General features: G+C 35.8%; 2 protein-coding genes across 2 annotated transcripts; one reads left to right on the top strand and one right to left on the bottom strand.

Moving 5' to 3' along the window:
- Nucleotides 1–3,223: 3,223 nt before the first annotated feature.
- Nucleotides 3,224–5,701, bottom strand: LOC104901378 (uncharacterized). Its single transcript, XM_010688947.1, has one exon. It carries the CDS (start codon nt 5,699–5,701, stop codon nt 3,224–3,226), a length of 2,478 nt encoding a protein of 825 aa, XP_010687249.1.
- A 940-nt stretch (nt 5,702–6,641) lies between these two features.
- LOC104900975 (dolichyl-diphosphooligosaccharide--protein glycosyltransferase subunit 1A) lies at nt 6,642–13,948 on the top strand. The gene is made up of 10 exons (XM_010688517.4): nt 6,642–6,856; nt 7,364–7,408; nt 8,333–8,967; nt 9,084–9,231; nt 9,308–9,484; nt 10,223–10,291; nt 10,403–10,492; nt 12,486–12,644; nt 12,761–12,985; nt 13,462–13,948. Exons 1-10 carry the CDS (start codon nt 6,746–6,748, stop codon nt 13,651–13,653), a joined length of 1,851 nt encoding a protein of 616 aa, XP_010686819.1. The 5' UTR covers nt 6,642–6,745; the 3' UTR covers nt 13,654–13,948.
- The last annotated feature ends 11,153 nt before the right edge of the window (nt 13,949–25,101 follow it).

Consider the following 25,101-nt stretch of genomic DNA (forward strand, 5'->3'; position numbering starts at 1 on the left):
AGCATCTGTCTATTTTAACTAATTTTGACATAACTATGATAATATAAGTTTGGAAAATTTAGATAAGATTAAACAAATTTAGATATAATAATTAAGTGTTTTTCAGACAATTAAGGGAGAATTAAGAAAATGTCAGACAAGATAAGTTGTTTAAAGATAAAAATGGATATCTTTCTCACTACTAAAAAGTTAAGGTCAAGAGTACATTAAAACATTAATCTATGGCAATTCTCTCTCGAATTTATTGGATATATATTAATATATTATTCTATTATTGCGACTAAGAAGTTTGACAACCTTAGGCTTAGGGACTAGGGTCACTCAAATATTTTCCCACATTCTTACATTCAAATGAAACAAACGATATAAGTACATACACTTATGAACTTACACTTGATACTAATATCATTTTTAAAGAAAATTCACACACTTTGAATTTGGCCCATTCTATAAAAATTATAAAATAAAAGAGTAGGAGAGAAAGTGAAAACATGACACATGTGCTTAAATTATAAAATAAAGCTTTCTTTAATTTTATAATAGTTTGCGAATTATTTTGCAAGTTTTATGAAATATCCCAAAAAGAAATATGTTGCGTGTATTAAGAAACTAAGAATAGTAATTATTTTTCTTCAATATAATCCAATATTCTTTAACTAATCATTCTTGCAAAAAAAAAAAACTAATATAACTGTTCATAAATATAACATCCTAAACTGAAATTATATATGAAAGTATGAGTGAATTATGAAGTAGTTGACATTATAGAATATCAATAATTATTTCTTACATGCATGATTAAATATAGTTTCCTTGCTAAAATAGATATTTCTCACTTATTCATCATTAAAGTTAAGCAGCGCCATGATTTTCTTATATAATTAATATTGTATAATACTCATTCAGTTAGATGAAATGGGGAATGATGTAAGATAAAATATATCATCAAAATTGTGGTCATTTTAGGGAACTACAAGTAAAATAATTATCTTATAATTTTATATAAAAGTAATGTTGCAATTTTTAAACCATAAATTGTGTGGACGATATTAGACTGGAAAGAGAGATATCTAATGAGCATTGCGACACTAATTTAGAAGGTGAATCAACAAGATGAGTTAATTGTCAAGCTTATATGTAAAAAAAAGGGGGATTTATAAGTATTCAAGTTTAATAGGTTTATAATAGAGTGAAACTGTTTTGAAAAGATCAAATAAAGTTATTGAATTGGAAAAGTTGTTAATTTATTTAACTTTGTTTTGGTTTTTTTTTTCTTTGATGTAGAAGATAATATTGAAATGTACATCTTATAAAGAACCTATAAAACACACATATATTATACAAGTAGTGCGTATTTATATTTGTTTACATTTTCTAAATTAGTCTTAATGAATATTAAAACTTTAGTTCCCTTAATATATTCGAAAATTGGTTTTAGGAAGAAATTAATGAATAAGGGTTAATTGTGGGCCATTGAAGTCACTTGAGGTAGTCTTTGGGAGGTGAAAAGTAAATTGAGAAACCCTGTATTATACTCATTCCGTCAGATGGAATGTGAAATAAGGTATGATACAATATATCATCGAAATTGTGATCATTTCAAGTAGCAACGGGGAATAAGGTATTTAGGAAAAAAGTAGAGTGGGGAAACCCTGTATGATACTCATTCCACCAGATGAAATGGGGAATAAAGTATGATACAATATATCATCGAAATTGTGGTCATTTTAGGTAGCAACGTGGAATAAGGTATTTATACCCCGTATGGTACTCATTCCGTCAGATGGAACAAATTTCCTCTGAGGTTTCAGAAAGGCAATTTTAGTTGGTCGTGTGTCAAAAGTCAAGGACAAACCCTATCGCATGGTGGGTTTGTATCTCCCGAGACCAGTTCTCAGTCATGGCCAATTTTATGTAGCCATTTCTCAATCATTGGTAAAAATTGCCTAATAGTACTCCTATATCAGAAAGATAATGGGAAGTCTAATACTTTAAGGTCATTTCGAGGAAAAAATGAAGATGTAATGTAGAGAGAGTTTCTGAGACGATTGACCCCCCCCCCACTGGTTACTGGGATGAAAACCAAGTTCGTGCAAATTTTCTCCCTGTTGAGGCGGTTGAGATCCTTAACCTTTACCATCTCAACCCTTAGATGATGGCTTTCTATGGGGCTACACCAAAATTGGTATGTTCTACTATATAAGACCATCACTTTATTAATTTTTTTAAGAATTCCCATACAGTTGTTGGCGATTCTATTGTATCGGAAGTGTGGAAGAAAATCTGGAATTCCAATCTTCCTCCTAAGGTGTTGTTGGCTTTACTTATGATGATATAATTGCTTCTGACTATATTATACTTCCTCCGTTCTTTTTCTACTGCAGCAATTGGGTTTTCACGCAATGCTCAATTTTTACTATTAATATCTTTATTTACTATTTAGTAAAATTATACACATTTGATATTTTGAAAGTATATATCAAGACGAATCTAACAGTACCCCACATGACTATATTTGTCTTTACATAAAAATAACAATATATAGTGAAAGGGTATGATAGTGAATGAATAGTGTAAAAATCTCATTGTTATATTAGACTACGAACGGATGAAGTAGCTTCTTAAAACATTTTGTTTTGCTCTAAAAAGAAGTCTTCCAAAACATATGAATATCATGTATATGTTAAACAACTTTATAATTAATGTAAATGTGTATTCTCTTAAACACAAGTTTTTGATCAAGTAGACGTAAATAATCGTTTATATGTTTTCAATGTAGCGGATATATAAACATTTTTATTGTATTAAAGTTCCCGTGCATTATGCACGGGTCCAAAACCTAGTATATGAAGTATATAGGCAAAATCGGATGTACATATCATTGGAAAGAAAAAAATTTCGGACAATTAGTAACATAATTGGAGATTTTAGAATCCGACCTTGCTTTTTTTATTCCACAATTTAAGCCAATCATCAATAATTACCTCAAATCACCCCTAATTAAGATTTCAAAATTACCAAAAATTTTAAAAATTTCGGATGCCACATCGACAATCCTACGTGGATAGCCTAGATGAGCGTTTTACTCCCCAAATGTTCTATAATTGCTCGGTGATTGTGAGCTTGACACGTAGGATTTAGGATTTTGCTTTAGATAATGATATTGATAGAGGTATTAAACATTTTTTTTTTTTGACAAAACGTAAAATAAAACAAACTAGGATTAGCTTTTCCTTGCTTGTGTAGCAAGGTTATGAGCTAATCTTACTTCTGACCTAGAAACTTTAATACAAGAAACAAACATGAACCCTTCTGCTATTCTCTTAATATCTCTAATGATGCCATCTATGTTTTGATTTGAGCTTTTCTCGTTCCTTAGAGCTAGTATGACCTCTCGACTATCCGAAAGTATTATTATCCCTGCGGTTCTCCAAGCCATGTCTGAAATCGCCTTGAGTATTGCATAAGCTTCTGTTTGCGTTGGGGAGTTAGCAAAGATTTTATGCGCTGATTCTTCTGTAGGATCATTGTTTGTATTCTTCCAAGCAATTGCTGCTTGCCATTCATTTGAACCCGCTTTCTTCTTCCAAGCTCCATCTACAACTAATATTTGCACATTACTTGTAGTTCTGTCTCCTATTGTCCAATCTAACGAACTCGAGCCTTCCTCCACCTTACCTGAGATCCTTGTAACTATGATGTGATTTGAATTTTCGTCTTTCCTTATTTTCCTGGCTCTCATCGACTGTTCCCTGATTATAGACATTATTCTCATCGGGTTTGCATTCTCACCCTTAAAAATGACTTCATTTCGATGAATCCAAATACCCCACAGAGTTGCAATGAAGTCAATTTCTACTCTTCGACCTTCTTCTATCTTCCTCTTTATGAATAGATTCAAAAAAATTTTGATCCATTCTTGGAGATTCAGGTGATTTCCGTTTGTTGCCACAATTCCCAAAGAGCAACTCCAAATTCTTTGCGAGAGATGGCAGTCACTGAACAAGTGTTCGAGGGATTCTGATTGCTGTTTGCACAAACAACAAATGTTGTTGATACCATTGATTTTCCTCTTCTCGAGGTTATCAGTGGTTGGTAGAGCCTTATTGAATATTTTCCAAAGAAAAAGCTTCCATTTTGGAAATATATCCGATTTCCATAATCTGGTCCATGAGTTCGAAGGTGTTACCTGATCTCTTTGACCCTCGTTGAGGAACCAATACCCGGATTTTGCTGTATAATTCCCAGATTTGGTTTGCGTCCACCCGATCTCATCCTCAATCTCCTGATGAGGGATATGGGTGGCGAAGATTTCTCGTGCATCACGAGTATGGAAGAGGTCCCATATAACAGACGGTTTCCATTTTTTGTTCTGATCAATCAGGTCAGAAACCCAAACATACCTTTCCCGCGACTCATGAATTTCCGGGACTTTAGGTTTAGGGGATATGTTCACATGCCATCTGTCATTGTCAATTCTTATTGACCTTCCATTCCCTAGTTTCTTATAGAGACCTTCCTTGAACGCTTTGCTAGCTTGGAAAAGGCTGCGGAAGGCGTAAGACCCATTCTTTGGCTCTTCATTATCCATGACCATCTGAATTGGGTCTTTCTTGTACTTGGCCGTATACAGTTTGTGGATGAGAGAACCTTTGTTTTTGTGGATTCGCCATGCTTGGTTAAAAAGCAAAGCTTTGTTCACATGAGCCACATTCCTAAAGCTCAAACCCCCTAGAAATTTATGTTTTTCGAGAAGTTCACGTTTCCTCCAATAAATCGGTTTCTTTTCCATAGAAGACGACCACCAGAACTTTAAGAGCAAAGAGGTGATATTTCTAGTGGTTTTTACTGGAAGTAGGTAAATAGAGATAATGCTGGAGGCTAGAGCGGTTAGAATTGTATTGATGAGGATAAGCTTACCAGCTTGGGAGAGGGTGCTGAATTTCCAAGTCAGTATTTTGTATGCAGTTTTTGTAGTAATGTCATTGAAGACTGAAGTGGTTCTCCCATCGACTTCCATCAGGCATCCTAAATAGGATCCTACTTTATCTTTATCCTTCACTCCCAGAGGCTTCCTGAGGATCTTCTTGAACTTTGGCGGAGTATTAGGACTAAAGATGACATGAGACTTCTCGAAATTTATCTTTTCTCCAGACTTTTCACAAAAGGTAGCGAGAACGGTTTTTATGGCCCAACAATTTTTGGGGTTGGCTTTGAAGAAGAACAGGGCATCATCAGTGAAAAACAAGTGGGAAATTTTTGGCGCATTTCTTGCTATTTTCAGACCATTTAGCTCCTTGTTATTTTGCATCTTAGAAAGGTTTCGCGAAAGTACCTCCATACACAGGATAAATATATATGAGGAGAGTGGATCTCCTTGTCTGAGACCAACTGAAGGGCGAAACACTTTTGATGGTTCTCCATTCACCAATATTGAGTAGGACACTGTGGTAATACATTGCATGATCCAAGTTACCCAAATCTCTGGAAAGTTCATCCTTCGCAGCATTATTTCAACAAATTCCCATCTGATCCTATCGTGAGCTTTGCTCAGGTCCACCTTTAGAATCCCCGCGAAACTATTTCCTTTCTTCTTCTTTCTAACCCAATTAGTAATTTCATGTGAGATGAAACAGTTGTCCGCCGCCATTTGTCTGCCTGGAACAAAGGCATTCTGGAACTCGTCGACTATATCTCCCATAATCAACTTAAGCCTATTAGAAAGAGTTTTGGCTATAATTTTGTAAGAAGAATTACAAAGGCTTATGGGTCTAAAATCTTTCGTATCCTGTGGTCTGTCTTGTTTAGGGATGAGTGTGATGAAGGTTCGGTTTTGCTCCTTGAGCAAGTAACCTGAGGATAGAAAGGAGTTCACACTCTTAATCACATCCAATCCCACAATGTCCCAGTTTTGCTAGAAGAAAGCCGGTGGGGTGCCATCTGGACCAGGAGATTTGAGGGGTTTGGGACTGAAGCACGCTGCTTTGATTTCATCATTTGAGAATGGCTTGCTAAGAAGATCAATATGGGACTGGGACAATGTAGCTACTGGTGAAAAAAAGGGTCATCCAATAGGAGGGCTTCTCCACAGCTCCTTCCACATTGATAAGTTTCCTTAAAGTTCTCCAAGAATAGATCTTTGATTTGTGCTTGATTCGAGATCCAATTTCCCATCCCATCTTTAATCGCCTTAATCTCGTTTCTCGCGGCTCTTCCCTTGACACTTTTGTAGAAGAAGGCTGAAGTTTTATCTCCCAATTCGTCCCATCTGGACTTAGCTCTTTGTCTCCAATATTCAGACTTTACCTCTATTGAGTTCAAGGTATTAGTCCTATTTTCATAATCCTTTTGAGCTTGAGCAATCGACACAATGCCTTTTTGTTGCTCCGTGAGGTTGTTATTGATGTCGACCCAGTTAATGTTGTGTGCCTTCTTAAAGCTAAGGCACCATCCTCTGATACTCCTAAGGGAGTTTTGTATTTTCCTTTGGAGGACAAAAGCCGGCGATCCTTCATAAGTCCTCTCCCAATCTTTCTTAACTAATTCGCAAACCTCTGGGTGGTGTGAAATCGAATGTTGTCTACACCTAAATGCAAAACCGTTCCATCATACCCAAAAAAGAAGAAAGGAAAAAAAAAAACTAGCTTTCTTTGATCGTTGTTGTCGGAGGTTTTAGAGCCTCGGAAGGCTATTAAAAACCCTCCCTACATCCTGAAATCAAAATTTATCAGTGAACTCAACAAAAATGGGGTTAGGTTGTAAGTTGAAGCTAGATCTATTTATCACCATCTTCTCAATTGCTCTTCTCTCTTCCCCTGTTCTCTCCGATCTAATTATCTCGAAGGTTGACCGTCGCGTAAGTCTCTCTTCTACCCGTATCTTTTTGCCATTTTTCTTCAGTTTTTGAAGCTCTGGATTTTGCTGTATAAACTAATTATGGACATTTGCATCTTTTCTTAAGAAAACATAGAAATTACTGATCTGGGATTCAAATGTAAGGCAATAAGATAGACTGATTCTGGGTTGTTAGCTTTTGATCGTTGTTTTTGTATCTTGGTATATTAATTTTTTATGAATATGATGTGGTTTAATTCTGTAATATTAAGGATGATGCGGAGAATTAGTGTTAATTATTTCTAAGAAATGGTGAGATGAGTTGCACCATAAATTGGGTTTGTTTTGATGCCTAAAAATTAATGTTGGAATTCCCACTTCTCTTAATTTGATGGGTTACAGGGGCTGATATTGAAAGACGAAAATTTGGATGCTTTTGGATTTCCTTGGTGTTTTTCTTGCTTTTTTGGATGAATTTGATCTTTTTCCTGAAATTTTAGCTGAATGTATACTTGCTATGGTGATGCAGATTGATTTGACATCCCACATTGTGCGCATCACCTCCACTCTTAAGGTGACTTTGTTGGCTCTCTCTTCATTGGAATCTATGCTTACAATGTATGAGTATACATATACTTTTGTGGCTATGTTGTGCAATGGACACTACCCTTGCTTGCGTAGTAGTTGGAGGAATTGAAAGTTCTATTAGTGATAGAGAGAGGAACTCGTAAAAACTAGTGGTTATAGTTGCATTCAAGTTTTAGTTGTTTGGTCTTTAGATATATTTTAGTGTCCTTTGACTATCATGAACACACTTTAACACTTCTAGTCATAAACTTTTATCTGGGTACATTTGCATTGTATAAATATGTGAAGTGGAGCAATGTCCTGCTTGACATCATTAGTTGTCTCGTTTTGGATTTTCACTTTTCAAAGCCAAAGAAAACTTAGAATGCTTACTGCAGCAGCACTTTGGTAGTGCATTCATATCTATATATACTGTATCTAAGGCTTTGATCTTTTCAACTGAAAATCCGCTATCTGAACTTTTTGGAACTCCCCTGATCCTATTAGTTGCGACTTGAACTTGGGTAGCCTTTATTTAAACTTGTTAGAACATATCTGAACATTTTTCTTAACTGAAAGCTTACTTTTTTTGAGGTGAAAAGAAAAAAGCTTCATAGGATTTAAATGCTGCAGATAATGGATAAACTTGCAGGTATCCTTGCTTACCAACAATGCTGCCTAAACTTTAAAAACTGAACTTGGATGTAGGTCGAGATACTTGTTATTACACCATCGAGCCTTGATGCTAGGAATCAAGATTAGTCTTAGTTCTAGAGGAGCTTGTGTTTAGGTTATGATTCATGCTTAACTTATGCATCTGGCTCAGCCATATTTCAAATTATCTAGTAACATTCCAACTTCAGCAGCTACTGTATATTTGCTCCTTGCTACATAGAACTTATCTTCGAAATTATGGTACCATGCTGTGTAGGTGGAAAATGATGGAAATGACCCAGTTTCAGACTTGCTGGTTGCCTTCCCAGATCGCCAGGCAAAACATTTGGCCTTTTTGTCAGCTTATCCTCATGTAGGCAAAGGGAAGACAAAAGGTCGTGGAGCTAGTCTCCCAGTTCAATCTGGTCAATCTGAGGGGATGCCTGAATCTTTAACATCCTACACTGTCTCTCTACCGAGGAAACTTGCCAAGGGAGAAAGTTTGACTTTGGAGGTTTTAGCTGTATTTGCTCAAATCTTGAGGCCTTTCCCTGAGCAAGTTTCCCAGGGTGATTTTCAGCTTGTTGTATTCCAAGATAGTGCATATTATCTATCCCCCTATGCAGTAAAGGTCCAGACTCTAACTGTTAAACTGCCTGATGCAAGAATTGAATCTTATACAAAACTAGAAAACAGCAAAGCTCAAGGTTCTGAGATCAAGTATGGACCATATGAGAACCAATCTCCTTTCTCATATACCCCAATAGTTGTTCATTATGAATACAACAAGCCATTCGCAGTTGCTCAAAAGTTAGTGCGTGAGATAGAAATTTCACACTGGGGAAATGTACAAATTACTGAGCATTATAACCTTGTCCATGGAGGTGCTGTTCTCAAGGGAGAATTTTCTAGGTTAGTTCCTTTATTCCATTTGCCTAAATTACAGTATATTATATTAAATATATATCATGTTTGAAGCACATGTAGCAAGTTCTTATTTTGTGGGTTTTCATTGTTAATTTACGCAGACTTGATTATCAAATGAGTCCACATACAAAGGGTGCTTCAGCATTTAGCAGACTAGTGGCTAAACTACCTCCAAGCGCACATTCAGTCTACTATAGAGATGAGATTGGCAATATTTCCACGTCTAATCTGTGGAGTAATTCGAAAAATGTGAAGTTTCTTTCAGTGCTGTAAAAATTGTTTTTGATATTTTGGTCTTTGTTTTGATCTTATTTTCTTCATGCAGACTGAGCTAGAAATTGAACCGAGGTATCCTCTGCTTGGTGGCTGGAAAACATTTTTTACCTTTGGATATGGCTTGCCACTAAAGGATTACTTATTTGCAACTCAAGGAAAACGTTTTGTTAACATCTCTTTCGGTAGCCCTATTAATGAGCTACTGGTCGATGAGCTTGTAGTGAAGGTATTACTTTGTTGAGGGTTCAACGGGATCTCCTCTTCTTGTTCTCCATTCACTTACATGTATGATGATTTTTTATAGCATACTAGTTATTATTTATGTTTCATCTGATTAGGAAGTAACTGACCTTATCCGTCTGTGTTCTGATAGCTCCAAAATAAAGATTAATGTCATACATAAAAAAAGGTTAAATACTAAGGCATAAAACAAAAAGAAACTACTACTAGTAGTAGTAATAGTAAGGTTCTATAATGTTTTCCTTGTGGAAGGCTGTTTTAATTCAAATAATTAGTAATCATCCTGCTTAAACAACAAGCTGGAAATGGTAACCGTGCTTAATACTGACTCTGCTTGCTACTATTGCACATAATCTCTTATGTTTTTGAGGCCCTTGGAATTGGGAGGTCTAAAAGAGACCTTAGTTCATGATAGGAAAATAGGATGCTTGTCCTGCATGGTGCCATAGTCTTTGTACCCTATGGGTAGTTACATGTCTGAGCTCTGCAGTTGGATATTAAATCCCCCTGTAATACTTGCAATTTCCTGTAAGAGCTATCAAAGTCTCCCTCCTTTTCATAAATAGCCAAAACAATTTTTCAAGAAATTTATCCCAGAGTCTGAAGAGAAGAGGGAAGAAAGATTTTCAATTTGGAAACTTTTTTCTTTTCATACCTTTTATCATTATATAAACAATTAAAGGTTGTGTTTTCTGACGTTTCTCGCAATGAACCGTTGCTGCAGGTTGTTTTGCCGGAAGGGTCAAGTGACATATCTGTTTCTGCTCCATTTCCAGTGGAACAATGGCAAGAGGTTGCCATCCCTGCTCATCCCCCCACTGGTTTTCTTTCCCTCTCCAAAAAGCAAAGCTTGGATGTTTAATATATCTGAACATGGAATTTTGTTGTTACTCATATTTGACAGACGAAACAGAGTCACCTGGACATAAGTGGTCGACCAGTGCTGGTGCTGCAGAAGACCAATGCGGTTCCAGAGCATAATCAACATTTTCAGGTATAGATTATTACACTTTGAGATGCCTAGTGTAAGTTAAAAATCATAATGGCTGTCTGCTTGACAATGATTGTTTTGGGTTTAAGGTATTGATTATCATTTTCACTTGATAACAGTGGCATTGTGAGTTATGCTATCTTGCATTGCCAAGTTTGAGAAATAGTTGGTCTTCAATTACTCTATGTTGGGATTTTTTCTCTAATAGGAGCATTTGAATTATATAAATCCTTTCGTGGTTGACAATTACAACCTATGAAGCACAGGTATGCCTCCAAGGTGCTGTTTCCCGTACTGGATACGAGTACGGTACGGGTTCGCCTGGGATTCATACCCAAAACGAATCCAAAAGGGTGGGTACGTGGGTTATTTTCGGAGACGCCTAAGGTGAATTTGGGTATGGATTGGGTACGTTTTTGAGAAGAAAGCCACGCTTAGTGAAATTTTAAAGGCCAAAATTCAGATTCTAGGGTTTTCGAAAATTCGCAATTCTGTCTCACCTGAACTGAGAAGGGTCGAAGTCATTCGAAGTCTCGCCCAGTTGCCCCTCGTCGGCTCGCCGGCTTGCCAAAATTTGTCTAGATGAAATTAACCTAAAAGAAAATCTGACTTGGAATCTAGATTCCTGAAGAAGCACGGAGGAAGTAGCCAGAGAGAGGAGAGGGGGTGAGATCTTGTGGATAGTGGAAGAAGAAAAATTTCACTCCTCAAACCTCACGCTTCATTTAGTATAGTGTGTTGTTTACATCTGTCATCCACTTTTTTCTGTTCTTCTGTATTTTTTTTTAGGAATACACTTGTCATCTACTTTAATGATAGAGTAAAGATGACATATTAATCTCTCTAGTCTCTTACTCTCTTTATTTAGGAGTATCACTTTCTCCGTTGAGTCATAAGTATGAAACATTGTTCCTTAAAAATCTAATTATAATTTATGATTGAAATACTATAAATTAATAATAATTTCCATTTGATTTACAAAAACAAAAATTTAAGGCAATATTATTCATTGAGTTTATTTTTTTGCCGAATTCAAGATGTACCCGTTTTCAGAACTTCTAATTTTGCCGTTTTCCGTCCCCATACCCTCATTCGTACCCGTATCCGTATCGGTGCTACTTAGATTACAACAAAGCATCACTATGGTAAAGTTTGGGTCATTGATTTGTTACATAAAATTTGGACGACCCACTCTAACTTATTGGGTGATTAGGGGTCAAGCTTTCAGTCATTGATTTTCTCTTTCAAATTAAACTGCCAGTATAATTGTGATTTTTGATAAAAATTGAGCAGAAATATTAACCGGATCAACTCTTGAAATTCCAACAAATATCTTTCAAACTCCTCCCCTGCCAAGCTCAGTAAAGTTTATGAAGTATGTATCTTATGGACCAATGATTTGGGGTGGGAAATGAAGAATACAAGAATTATTTGTAGGATGGGAAATGACCCTATGTGTAGGATAGGAATACAAGAATTAAGCACAACATTGGGGGAGAAATACTTGAAAGCATCAAGAATCACCTAAAAGTTTTTATCAGTGAACACCAAAATATTATGATTGAAGAGTCAACATACTTACACATCTAGAGAGCAGGATTTTGTCTTAGTTGCGAATATCATGATTATTAAACTACGCTTTATCTCCTTATTTCGAATGCTTTTCCATCACTGATTAACTACTCATATAACCTTCTCGTTTCATCAAAGCAACTGTGCCAAAGATTCATACTTTGGGAAGAAGATGAGATAGAATTTAAAAAGCTATAGTAATTATGGGGAATGCCATCTATTTTTATGTGATCCATCATAGGCAATGAAAATAGTATATATTAGATTGTATGGCTTAGGTGGCATATTGAAAATAAAGGTTCCTTCATCCTTGTGGTGATTTGTGATGGTAACTAAGTGATGTAGACTCTTTGTTCTTTAAGTTATTAAGTCCGTATCAACTACCTTATATTCTCTTATGTGAGGTGGCTGTCATGATTTTCAGGTCTACTACAAGTTTAGCTGTTTGTCCTTGCTCAGGGAGCCATTGATGTTGATTTCTGGATTTTTCTTCCTTTTCGTTGCTTGTATTGCGTACTCCCATGCTGACTTCTCAATTTCCAAGTCCTCTGCCTCCTATTTGGCAAAACTGCAATGGGATGAGGTTAGTTTATAGTTTGTCACTTATGTGGAGTTATGAGTTCAAGAAGGTAAAATCTATTCATTAAATTATATGCTAATTTGGGACCCCCTCCTATGTTTCGGCCTTCTTGATATTAGGTGCTAACCACAATCCAGCAGCTTGGGAATATTATCAATCGATGTTTGACAATCCATGATAAACTGGAATCTTCATTGATTGAATTGTCTAGAACTGGTAATGTTCAAGCTTGTAAAACGGCTCGAAAAGCCGCAGACAGTTTGTTTAAAGAGCTTTCAAAGGAGTTGAAGCCCTTGCTTACAACCTTGCAATCATCTCCACAAGCAGCCCAAATCTTTCCTAAGGTTTGTGTATGGTTATTTTCATTTTCCATGGTCAAGTATGCAATCATTTCAGATTATAATTTTCTCCGTCTTCAAATATACTTCCTGTTAGGGTTGGGCGTGCATTTTAATAATTCTTGGTATCTATAGAATTTTGGTATATAATTTTGGGTGATAGGGAGTTTGTGGGATCCCACATCACGTAGAAAGAGTGTATAGAGAGATGGAGTTAGTTGGCGGTCCACGTCACGTGTTTGATGACCTGATGGGGTTAAATTTCCATTGAAGTTAACAAAAAGTTTATCGGTGGGTTGCTCAAGAAGGAATACAAGAAGCTTACTGAGGGAGTATAAATTAGATGGTGTCATCTTCAAACCTATTGTGTAGCTGACAAGATCTGTTTGTGTGATTATAAATTCATTTACTCTTTCCTAAAAGCACTTTGCAATGCTTACTCTTCTTTAAGATTGATAGAATCATACCTGGGTATTTTGTAGGCAGAGGAACTTGTTGCAAAGGAGCGAGAATTACAAGAAAGGTTAATTGCTAAACATTCAATTGTGGTAGATTGTTACGAAAAGAAGCTGAGCGGTCGGGAAATCGAAAATCGGATTGCTCCTTACCAGCAAAAGGTTACGACCTTGAGGCAGGATGTTGATGATCTTCTAGAGTATCTTGATGAAATCTAAGTAGTTTTGCTTCATAGTTTTTGTTTCTGCAAATGGTTAGCAAATGCTGTACACACATGGGATTTGGCTATCAGATTGCTGATCTTATGCTATATGCTATCAGATTTTGTACACTGTGAGGCTCTAATGTAGGAAGATTATCATTATACAGAAGGTTTGGGCCACGGATGAGTTATAATATTCTGAAATGGTATAAGAGTTCAGATTACATAACGAAATCATGCGTTAGTTTAGTATTTGTATGAACAGGCATAAATACTACTTCCTCAGTTTTAAAATTGATGTTTCATTTTCACTTTTGCATGAGAGTGAAAGATAGCCTAGTGGTTAGAGTTCTATTCCCGGTTCTAGGAGGTCTTGCGATTGGTTCTCACTCTTGACATGCTGAGATTCCTTTTATTCTTCTCAACTTGTCAAAATTTCTCCTTACCTTATTAAAAAAAATTAGTTTTGCATTATATTTGATCTATAGATAGACCAAATAGATGTGTGTGGAATAACGAAGATATTTTTCTATGTGGATCCTATAAATAAAATAAATAAGTTGATCACCAAGAATTCAAATAACACGTCCATGTCGAATTGTTTGAATAGTTTAAGCAATCGAACCACAAAGTAAACAAAACAGTAGTTTAAGCAATCGAATCACAAAGTAAACAAAACAAAAGTGAATTTATGAAAGCTTAAGATTAAGCCACAAAGTTTCAATGAAGAGATCAACAAATGAATAACACTCGGAGCATGTATAATCATTGTTTTTGAGCTCTAAGAAATAGAATTAATTATCGATTTCATTTCTTCTTATTTGGTTCAGTCTTCATCAATCTATTACTATTACTTGGTGGTAATGGACTCCTGCAATTTGTTACCAAATGACCACTTAAACTTTTGAATTTCATTGACTAATTCAACCGAATGAACAACACAATTATGCTAATTAAACTCTCCTAATGTACTTAGGAATAGTCCATAAGTCATAAACCAACTAGATGTAGAACTACTATTAACTAAGTCTTATCACCTCACACACTTTTAAGAGTTATGCTAGACATAGACTCTATCTAAATAACAACGAAAATAAAGAGTCCTAACTGTTTAAAACAAGAAAACCTATTACAAGTAGAATAGTAAAAACTTATAAGTCAAATCTAAAATATTTCTAAAATATGAAGAGTCGAAAAAAAAGCTCAATTATATACGGCTATACTAGAGCTTACTTGCCGCCCATGTTTTGGCTAATTAAATATGTTACTACCTTTGTAGTAGCTCATAATGATTGACATGCAAGGCCTCAATTACTTCAACATCTAGAAGGATATTTTTTTTGCATTAAAGCTAGTAAATCTTCCTCACTAACTCTCGGATAATATTCACATATGTGTGAAACACAATGTAGCATACAAGATATTGTTGAAGTTGTCTCAACATATATTTTCAAATAATAACGGATGATTAGAGATTTTACTGGTCATCTCCTAAAAAAAAGAGATATTAATAGTCAAAATTGTGCATTGGCAAGTATGCAAGTGAAATTGGAGCATCTGTTTAAAAATGGAGAGCGTATAAGTTTTAGCATTAGTGTGAGTTTTGGAAAGGGCTCACATTTGCTTTTATTAGTGAAAAATATTTGCTCGGTTGTGTTGATTACTATATTGACAATAATGTTCCGATTCAAATTAATCAACATTTGCGTTGTGGTTGCAAGTACAAGCCAAATGCACAATGCAATATAAGTACATTTGCGTTGAACCCTAATTAACGTGTGACACAAATGATGTTCTCTTTGGAAACTATTATAAAAAGGCATCACATTGCATCTTGATCAAAGCGCGATGCAAATGCTTAATTTTCAGTTTTTGAAAAGAAGTATCATTTGCCTTGCACTTAGAATATAGTGTGATGCAGATGACTGGAATCTTAGATTTTTGAAAACATTATTTGCATCACTCCTTATTGGTACGAGTTCGATGCAAATGTTTCTTTTGTCGCACTAATCAAATTACATGCCACTACTCCCTCATTTCTGGTGGGGTCAGAAGCAAGGTCAAAGAAAGATCCATTTGTTAGCTTGGAAAAAGATCAAGGGGTCTTAGGTTGTGAGATTTCAAGCTTTTTAATTGGGCATTGTTAGGTAAGTAAGCACAAAGACTCAATGGCGGATCCAGAATTTTTGTATTAGGTGGGCCATAAGTCCTTAACTAAAAATATTATTTTCTAAATAATAATTTGGGAAATTCTATATAGTGACCTTGTATTATTTTAAATTCTATTTGGTAGCCAAAAATAAACTTCTTTACGTATCGTGACCCTTAATTAGCTTGCAGTTAGGAAACGTGACATTACAAACTAAACAAACGTTAGTTGACTTAAAATTTTGATTTTAAAGTTTGACTTCTCTCTTTGCCATGTTTTTCTTCTGAACCAGAAACAACTGTGTCCCTGTTCAATTGCGATTGAGGCGTAAAAATTTTCCTCACCTGCGAATTTGGGGCATTTTTTGCGCGAGCTTCGAATGCGATTCAACCCTAAACCCTAATTTTTTGAGCGAGCTTCGAATGAAAGAGTGCAATTGAGGAGTAAGGTTGCAAAATCTCCTGGGTTTGTAAAGGTTCGATTATTGTCCAGGTATGTCGATTTTTTTCTGAATTTCGTTGGTTTTTTGTTCTTCTCTTCATTTTGTAGTTGTTGATACTATGTTTATGTGTTTTTCTTGCATGTATATTTTGCTCTTGAAGAATGTCTGAACCTGTGGTTTTGAAATTTCAATATAAGGGTTTTGATGTTGATTTGGTTGTAAGTGATATTGATCCCGTCAATTTAATTGACTTAGTTATAGAGTACGAAGATAAGGCCCGGGAAAACAAAATTCAAGTCCCAAAGAACCCTTTCTTTAATTATGTGTTTAAGATGAAACACATTGAATTACAAACTGACAGTGACTTAATGAAAATGTTTGCTAACTTACCTGGGTCTAAGTTAATCTACATTTGGGTTGGGGAACTTAGTGAACCATCTGAACTCATGAAGGTTGTGAAAAGCTTAAGGTCTGGGAAGAAAGTTGTGGAGAGTAATGATGGGTTGTCACAACCTATTGCACCCTCTTTGAAACCAACTGCCACTAGCACACCTAGGAGGAGCCAAAGGCATAGAGAAGTTTAGATATGTTCTGCTACTGAATTTCTTGACACAATTAATTCCTCTATCCCTTATTCACCAAATGACAATCCAGTTAACCTAGCAATAGAGGAAACATGGATTGATGTAATCAAGGAAGGTGTACCCACCAGTCCAGTCAGAGGAAGGGGAAGAGGTAGGGGGAGAGCTAGCCTTAAGGGAAGAGGTACAGGAAAGGGAAGAGGAAGGGGGAGGGCTCATGTAACTAGGGAAGAAAATGAACCTGTGAAACACATTCCATTGTTACATAGTCCTAGTACTAGCCCTAGCCATAGAATAATAGTGACTACTATTAGTACTACTGTGAATGACATTAATCTAGTTATGTTACACCCTAACACTGCTTCTAGTACAACTGAGGGTTCATCAAATGCATCCAAAACAACATCTGCTGGAGCAAAAAGAACTCCTAAAACCACTGCAGCTAGAAAAGGGTTGAATGTGAGGCCTACTAGTGGGAACAGTAGCAGCCATGGAACTGATCTTAACAATGCTGTAATTAGTTTGCACACAGATGAAGGGGGCATAACTTGGATGATGATGAAATGCACTCACCTACTGGAAATGGGACTAACACTGATGAGAGTTTGGTCTCTGAGGATGGCTTATCTGATGATGATGGTTTGGAAAACATTCATGATGAGTATGACCCATATGAGGGCCATGATTTTGAAGATGATGATGATGTCAAGATTGATGGAAAACATGAATCTAACTACTTGAAGAGGTTATACCAGAATGGTGAGGTATATGGTGATGATGAGTTTGGAAAGATAGTGCTTAGGCCTTGGATGTTATTTCTAGACAAGCATCATTTGAGAAGTGTGGTGAGAGACTACTGCATTCAATGTGGTTTCTCTGTGGTTGTTGACAAAGCTAGTAACACTAGGTATACTGCAGTATGTTCTGCCCAGGGTTGTATGTGGAGACTACATGCTTCAAGGCTACCAGATGGCACAGCTTGGGCTATCAAATCCATCCAAAACTCAGAACACACTTGTCTAGGGTTAGAAGTGAGCAACCCAATGGTAACCTGCAAGTGGGCAAAAGAGAAGCTACTGGATGATATCAGAGCAAACAATGACATTAGTGCAAAGTCTCTGAATGAGTTGTTATGGCAGAGATATGGAATGCAAATGAAACAGAGCACTATTTACAAGATGAGGGCAGAAGCATTGATAGAAATACATGGGGGGCATGATGTTTCTTATAGTTATTGCCTAGATATTGTGAAATTGTCAAAGAAACAAACCCTGAGTCTATTGCAATTTGTGCATGGACACCCCCAGATCATCCAGAAAGACCATTGTCTTTCTCTTCTATATTCATTGCTCTAAAAGGACCTCTGGAGGGGTTACTTGCTGGATGCAGAAGTTTGATAGGTGTGGATGGTGCACACCTTAAGGGTAACTATGAGGGCATTCTTTTGTCTACAATAGCCCTTGATGGCAATAATGAAATATATCCCCTTTGCTTGGGCTATTGTACACTACTACAAAAAAGACCTAGGAAACCGGTTGAAAATGGCCTATGAAACCGGACTACAACACATCTCCATCTCACAGGTGTCCTAGGTTAAGAGACCGGTTATTATGTCTGGTTTCTTTGTTTATTTAGGAGACCAGTTGACAGGTAAAACCAGTTTCTTAGATAACTATATATATAATATGTAAAGAGGTTAGGAGACCATTTAACATTAAAAACCAGTCTCCTTGCCTTACCCTTTGAAACCATTTATTGACCACAACCGGTTTATTAGGTTTATTATACGTTTTTTTTAAATTAAAATGATACAATATACATACATTATCCTGTATTTGCGGATTCTTATATATACGCTTTTTTTTTAATTAAAAATTTTTTTTGACAGGTTTGTATAACAATTTATAAATAGCTAGAATAATATTATTAAAAATAAATTTTTGCTTGCTTTATTCATCATGTCAAAAAAATATTTGCTAAATTTAATTTATATACAAAACCAATTTCATTCAAAGCATCAAATTCTTTGAATAATGTCTTAGAATAAAGTTTCTATAATCTAATGCTAGCTACTAAAACTAGAATTCTAAAATAATCAAATAATATGTACAAGAGCAAACTTGACCGTCGTCTTCAATCTCCATCGTATTGTGTTTGATTGTTTAAATAATTCACCCACATATCTCTTAGCTCGTCAATCAACTCTTGCGAATAACTGTTAGGATTCCCCGAAAAGTACTACAAAATAATTACAAAGAATTATAATTAGAACTAGTATATCTATATTTTATAACTTTCATATATACAAACTCGGCAAGAAGCAATGAAACAATTGGATAAGATTTTGATCAAGTGTCGTCTACATCGGAAGCACAAGCACAAAATTCAGTAGCTAATTGTCAGGTGGTAGAATAGATAAGCAGAGTAACCATTCATCGGCGAAATTGAGAATCATTTGATGTGGGTGATAGGTGCAAGCTTGCAGCATGATCATAGTCATCACGATCCATGCCACCATTATGCAAAACAGTAAGCAGTAACTCCAATTACTTGAGAGATAAAGTGGTCATAAGCCTTAACTTTAATGCTGAAAACAAGTTTCTTTTTAAATGAATGTAAGAAAACTCTTCTGAGGTGAAAATAAGGTCAGATACCTGTGGATATGAAAGCTACAAACTTGTTTTTTGACAAAAGTGGCATCTGAAAGTTGTGCTCAGTTCAAAAAAACTTAACTCCTACAAAGAGTGGTGATTCTTAAGGTAACAGTTCAGCGTTAAACTTGTCATACATCCTGATTGCAATGCCTTTGTGTATTATGTTGTACCAGTTGGATGTTTTTCCTAGTCCATGCACGAGGTCCAGCAAATGTCAGAATCTTCCCGTTAAGATTCTCATTACGCAAGGTAATGAAAGTTAATCGAGCTATATCCTGGAATATATAAGATCAATTATTTCAGATAGAGATACCCAAACAACCCTGTCAATAAGAGTCTTCAAGAGGAGAGATTCAAGAATTCAACTCTTGCGTAATGAACTGAGTGTCCATATAAGCTATCCTTGTCTGGGCATCTGTTCCACAAACAAACTTCTCTTCCAATATTGGCACGGCATACTGCCCAATTAGACCCTGAAGGTGAATTGAAACCATAGCAATGTCAGTACCGATAGCTACAACAACAGCCTGGTATAGACACTACCAAGGACAGTGATTAGGAAGATGTAGAAGTAGACACCCTTACACTTGACTGTTCAAGAATTTTACAAAAAAGTTACTAAAATACTTCTGTTTCTTTATATTAGCAACCAAGTTCATAGACAAACTGACAAAAATTAAGAAAGGAGAGAGAGAAAGTAAGTTGGTACATTTTTCTGAAACAAAAGGTACTACATATACGACTTGGTTGCAAGTACTATGAGTCTGACATTTCCATTTAAGAGGAGTGTTACAAGTATTATGAACCAAGGGGAAGTATCATTACCAGATTAGCTCAAGTAATAATAGTAGTCAATCAATCTTTCAAATTTAATACAGTAAGGAGGAGAGGATAGTCCCAAAGAAAGTCGAACATCCTTAGTGCTGAAGAAGTGATTGTTACCAATTACTATCATAAATATAGGTCCAAGTTAAACAAGGCTAGGGGTGAAAAAGGTTCTCAACCAAACTAGATTGCACGTAAATAATTCATAAAGTAACAAAGCCCTTTAGCTGATTATTAATATTGTAACTGATAATGTTAGAACAGGAGAGATTATCATCCTCTGAAGCTGGACATTTCCTAACTCTATGCCTTTACCTGCATGAAACCACATAGTCGTATTGTCATATGATTCAGTCCATAATCTTGAAGAAATTTCTCGGTGCAATACTTAATCTCCATCAAAGGTACTTGTGGATGCTTGTCACAATTGCGAATAGAAAAAAACACATACTTCTAGATTCCCATTGCTTTTGCACATTGTATGAGAGCAACTTTGCCTTCCTAATCTACCTGATTTGACTAGACTACGTAGTTAAGGTTAATAATCCAGAAATGCATGCCGTGAAAAAAATCGACTCCCAAGAAGTTGCAAAATGCAAATCAGGCTAGTATTCAAACTTGAGACTCCAGCATGATGGATTGGCAGCTCATGAAGCTAAGGTCAGACATCAAGGACTCGAAGTCCAATTCCAACATTTTGGATATCATATAGAAGCAATGAAAACAATTGGATAAAATGTTGATCAAGTGTCATCTATATCAAAAGCACAAGCATAGAGTTCAATAAGACCCACCTAACTCAATTATCTGATTGAATCTATTAAGACCCACTTCCCGAACTTTCTTCACTAATCACTCAATTGAACCAGCTCATCATTGAGTACACTACTTTGTTCTTCAACAAACATAGATAATCTCATTTCTATACCTTACCTACAATCTCATACGAAAGGTGATACATTTTATTTTACAGCTCATTAGTTGATAGTCACGCCACAGACTAGGATCCTACCATTTTTTAGCCACATCCAATTCACAACAATTCCAAAGATCATCACATCTTAACTAAAATAATATCTCATATCACTGGAAACACAAACAAAAGCAACTCCAACCAAAATCACACTTCATAAACCCTAATCAAGTTGAACAATTCCAACAATGAACCAAAAATTGAAAATCACAGTGCACAACTTGAAAAAAGCAATCAAATCAAACTCAATATTGAATAAAATTGAAAATCAAGAGGAGGGATAAACCTTAATAAGAGTAGCGAGAGCGGTGCATATCCTGAAGTGCAGATACAAATGAAATTTATAGTTGGAATCCGCCATAACTCCATCGAAATAACGTTGTTATGAATTTAACAGCGAAAACACCGCCTTCTAATCTTCGATGCTGATCATCTTCGAAGTTCTGGTTCGCTGGAAAGTACAGAGGAAAGAGAAAGAAAAGGTAGAGGAGAGAGAAAATGGATTATTGGTTCAAGTTTGAAGAAGGAGAAAGAATCGACGCCATTTTCATTTTCATGGTGTTAAAGCTTTTGGATTTTGGTCGAGGGTTCCATGATTTCTGGGCTTTAAGTTGGTGGGTTGTTGTTTTCCGTCATTTTTATACAGGTTTTGAAGCGGCGATGATAAGCGGGGAATCGAACAAGGGTTTTGAAGTTGGAGGAGCGAGAAAATGGTTATCTGATGCATATCGTCGGTTAGATAACTTTGATAAAGAGGGATCTATGGTGTGACAGTGTGTTTGAGTTTTGAAATTTCATAAACAAAAGGTGGGAAATTAATAGACCATTTTTGGCGCCCACCGTTGCCGTAGCTATTTTAAGCAACAACTTAAGATTATTAACAGGTGCATTTTTCAATTTAATGCAACTGCATTATAATTAGTATTAATTGAAAAGATATTAAATTTTAAAATTATTATTTTTAGGAAATCGGTTCAAGTTAGAAGTAGTCTCCTATATCTTTACAAGAAGAATATATATGTATAATAGTGTATTATGTTGAAAAAAAAAATTGAATTAAAAAAATAAAATATTTCAAGGAAACCGGTTTTACTTGGAAGCAGTCTCTTATTTCACAACAACTTTTTTTATTAGTCAAATAGTTAAACTTAAGAGACTGGTTTTAGATAATCAATGGTTTCCTACAATTAAGAAATGGGTTAGCAACCTCAACCGGTCTCCTATAGGTAGTCTCTTTGGCCATTTTTGTAGTAGTGGTACCTGGTGAGGATGGTGAAAGTTGGTCATTCTTTGTGTGGCATTTAAAGAATGCATTGAAGGATAGTGGTAGAGGTGACAACTGGTGCATTATATATGATAGGCAAAAGGTACATATATTTTGTAATTATTTTCTTTGCTTCTATTAATTATTGTATTGTATTATAACTGATGCAGAAGTTTGATGTTTTTTCTGTTCTTCACAAGGGCATTGACATGGCATTGACTGAGCATTGGCCAAAAGTTGGGAGAAGGTATTGCTGTAAACACTTAAGTAAAAACTGGAAGAGGGTCTTTGCAAGTCCTCTACTGTTTAGTTTATTTTGGAAGGCTTGTGGAGCCACATCTAAGTTCACTTTTAAGAAGGCAATGGAAGCTTTGGACAAAATAAATCCTAACACAAGAGTATGGCTTTCAAAGTTAGGAGATCAAAGTAGGTGGACAAAGTGGCAATTCAACCCTGATATTAAAAGTGATGTTAATAAGACAAACTTCGTGGAAAGCTTTATTGCTACACTTGGCATAGATAGATGCAGGCCTGTGTTGACACTTCTAGAAGGTATGATTGGTGTTTTTTTTTTTATTTCAAGTTAATAGGCCTGTGTTGACTTGTTTTTTTTCTTATTTGCAGGTATAAGAAGAGTAACAATGGTCAGGCTAGCATCCATAAGGCAGATTTGTGAGGGCTGGGAAAACACTGACATATGTCCCGATATTGTCAAGAGGGTAAAAACCCTATGCCAAGATTCAAGGACTTGCAAAGCTTATTTCTCTGGTCAAGGAGAGTTTGAAGTACATGATGGGAGGTCAGTTCTACCAGTGAGCTTGATTAACAGAACTTGTGCTTGTAATTTGTGGCAAATAAGTGGAATACCATGTAAACATGGTATGAGGGCCATTTTACATGCCAAGAGGATCCTCACAAGTATGTAAGCAGTTTGTATAGTGTGGAGGTGTACAAGAGAACCTACTCATCCAATATAAAGTCAATACCTGACCCTGAATAGTGGCCAGAGCCTGAGAATGTGCTACCTGAGATTGCACCCCCAGTGATGAAAAGAGGGGCAGGAAGACCATGCAGAAATAGGAGAAGGGAGGAGGATGAGCAGCAAAAGGGGAAGAGGTCCAAGACCATTAGGCGTGGCAACTGTAAAGAGTTTGGGCATAACTCTCTAGCTTGTAAGGGGGGTGCAACAGCAAAACAAAAGAAGCAACAAGACAATAGAGCAACCACATCTTCACAACCAGTGCTTCAGGTCCAACCAAGAAGAAGTGCAAGACTGACCATGTCACAACCTGTTTAGTTTATAAATTTGTTTTGGGGGGGGATTCTAATTAGTAACCATGTTTTGTTTTCACAGAAGGTTGTTAGGAATGTAAGCCTTCTTTTTGCACATTATGTGATTTGTGGAAATTAAACTTCATTTAGATATAATGAGATGAATTATTTTGGAGAAATTAAACTTCATTTCTTGATTTGCAAAAGTACAACTGGAAATACATATTACTCCTGCTTACAATACATCACTTCAGCCTAGTAAGTAACTATTTCAACATTACAAGAATAACCATAACTATGTACATAAACCATGTCATTTTAACAACCATCTCCATGAATTTGACAAATGAACCTAATTTCTCTTTGACATCAGCTATCCCATCTGCCATCTCCCTAACTGCCATCTCCCTAACTCCATAACCCACAGCAGCAACTTTGTTCTTCATATCTGCATCTGCAACCCAGCCAGATTTTCCACACGCTTTCACTTATAGTATAGCTTGTTAGGATTAGCAGTAGATCCAGAAATTTTAATCTCAAAATATGCATTAGATTGGCAAACACAGCGTCTCAATTTAACCCACACAAAAGGACCCTCATTAGTAGCACCCAAGCTTGAGAAAGAAGAAGCATTTGAAGACGAAGCCATTGAAGAGAAACAGAATTAAAGGAAGAAAAAAAATGGTGCTTTAGGTTCTTTGAGCACCTGTTTATATGGGGAAGGGGCTGATACATTTGGGAGGGAAACTAACAAAGTTTTTTGGAGGAATACAAGTTACCAAGCTAACCTAACGCATTATACAACGAAAAAAATGAAAACTTAACGTTAACATAACGTTTTAGGCTTAGTAATGTCACGAGTTAAAAAGGCAAACTAGTACAGGGTCACGATATGTAAAGAAGTTTATTTTTGGCTACCAAATAGAATTTAAAATAATACAAGGTCACCATATAGAATTTCCCTAATAATTTTCCAAATCTTACATGTACCAAGGAACAATGCAAAAAAAAAAAAATGGAGACAACGTCACAAAGATATTGTTGTGTGACAAGAAAAGTAAAGAAGGAAGAAAAACAAGAGAAAATTCCCAAAAAAGAAAGAGAGAAAAAAAAATAACGAGCATTAATTTTCACTATGATATTATCTTAAAAGGTCTACTAAAGATTGCGTTCTCTCCACCTTATTTTTCTTGAACTTATTGGAATTAAATAAAAGCTATCTAAACTAATCTGAGCTTATGAACTTATTGAAACTTATATTAGAAGATGTGAGAACCTACAAAAACTTATTGGAACCTATTTGA

This window comes from Beta vulgaris, chromosome 1 (assembly GCF_026745355.1).
Source record: "Beta vulgaris subsp. vulgaris cultivar EL10 chromosome 1, EL10.2, whole genome shotgun sequence".
Lineage (NCBI taxonomy): Eukaryota > Viridiplantae > Streptophyta > Magnoliopsida > Caryophyllales > Amaranthaceae > Beta > Beta vulgaris.

Bases quoted from the DNA above. Each gene is read 5' to 3' on its own strand.
- LOC104901378 (XM_010688947.1), bottom strand. From the start codon at position 5,701: ATGGGAGATATAGTCGACGAGTTCCAGAATGCCTTTGTTCCAGGCAGA.
- LOC104900975 (XM_010688517.4), top strand. From the start codon at position 6,746: ATGGGGTTAGGTTGTAAGTTGAAGCTAGATCTATTTATCACCATCTTC. The intron at 10,493-12,485 runs GTATAGATTATT...CATGATTTTCAG, and splicing joins AGCATAATCAACATTTTCAG to GTCTACTACAAGTTTAGCTG. The intron at 12,645-12,760 runs GTTAGTTTATAG...TCTTGATATTAG, and splicing joins CAAAACTGCAATGGGATGAG to GTGCTAACCACAATCCAGCA.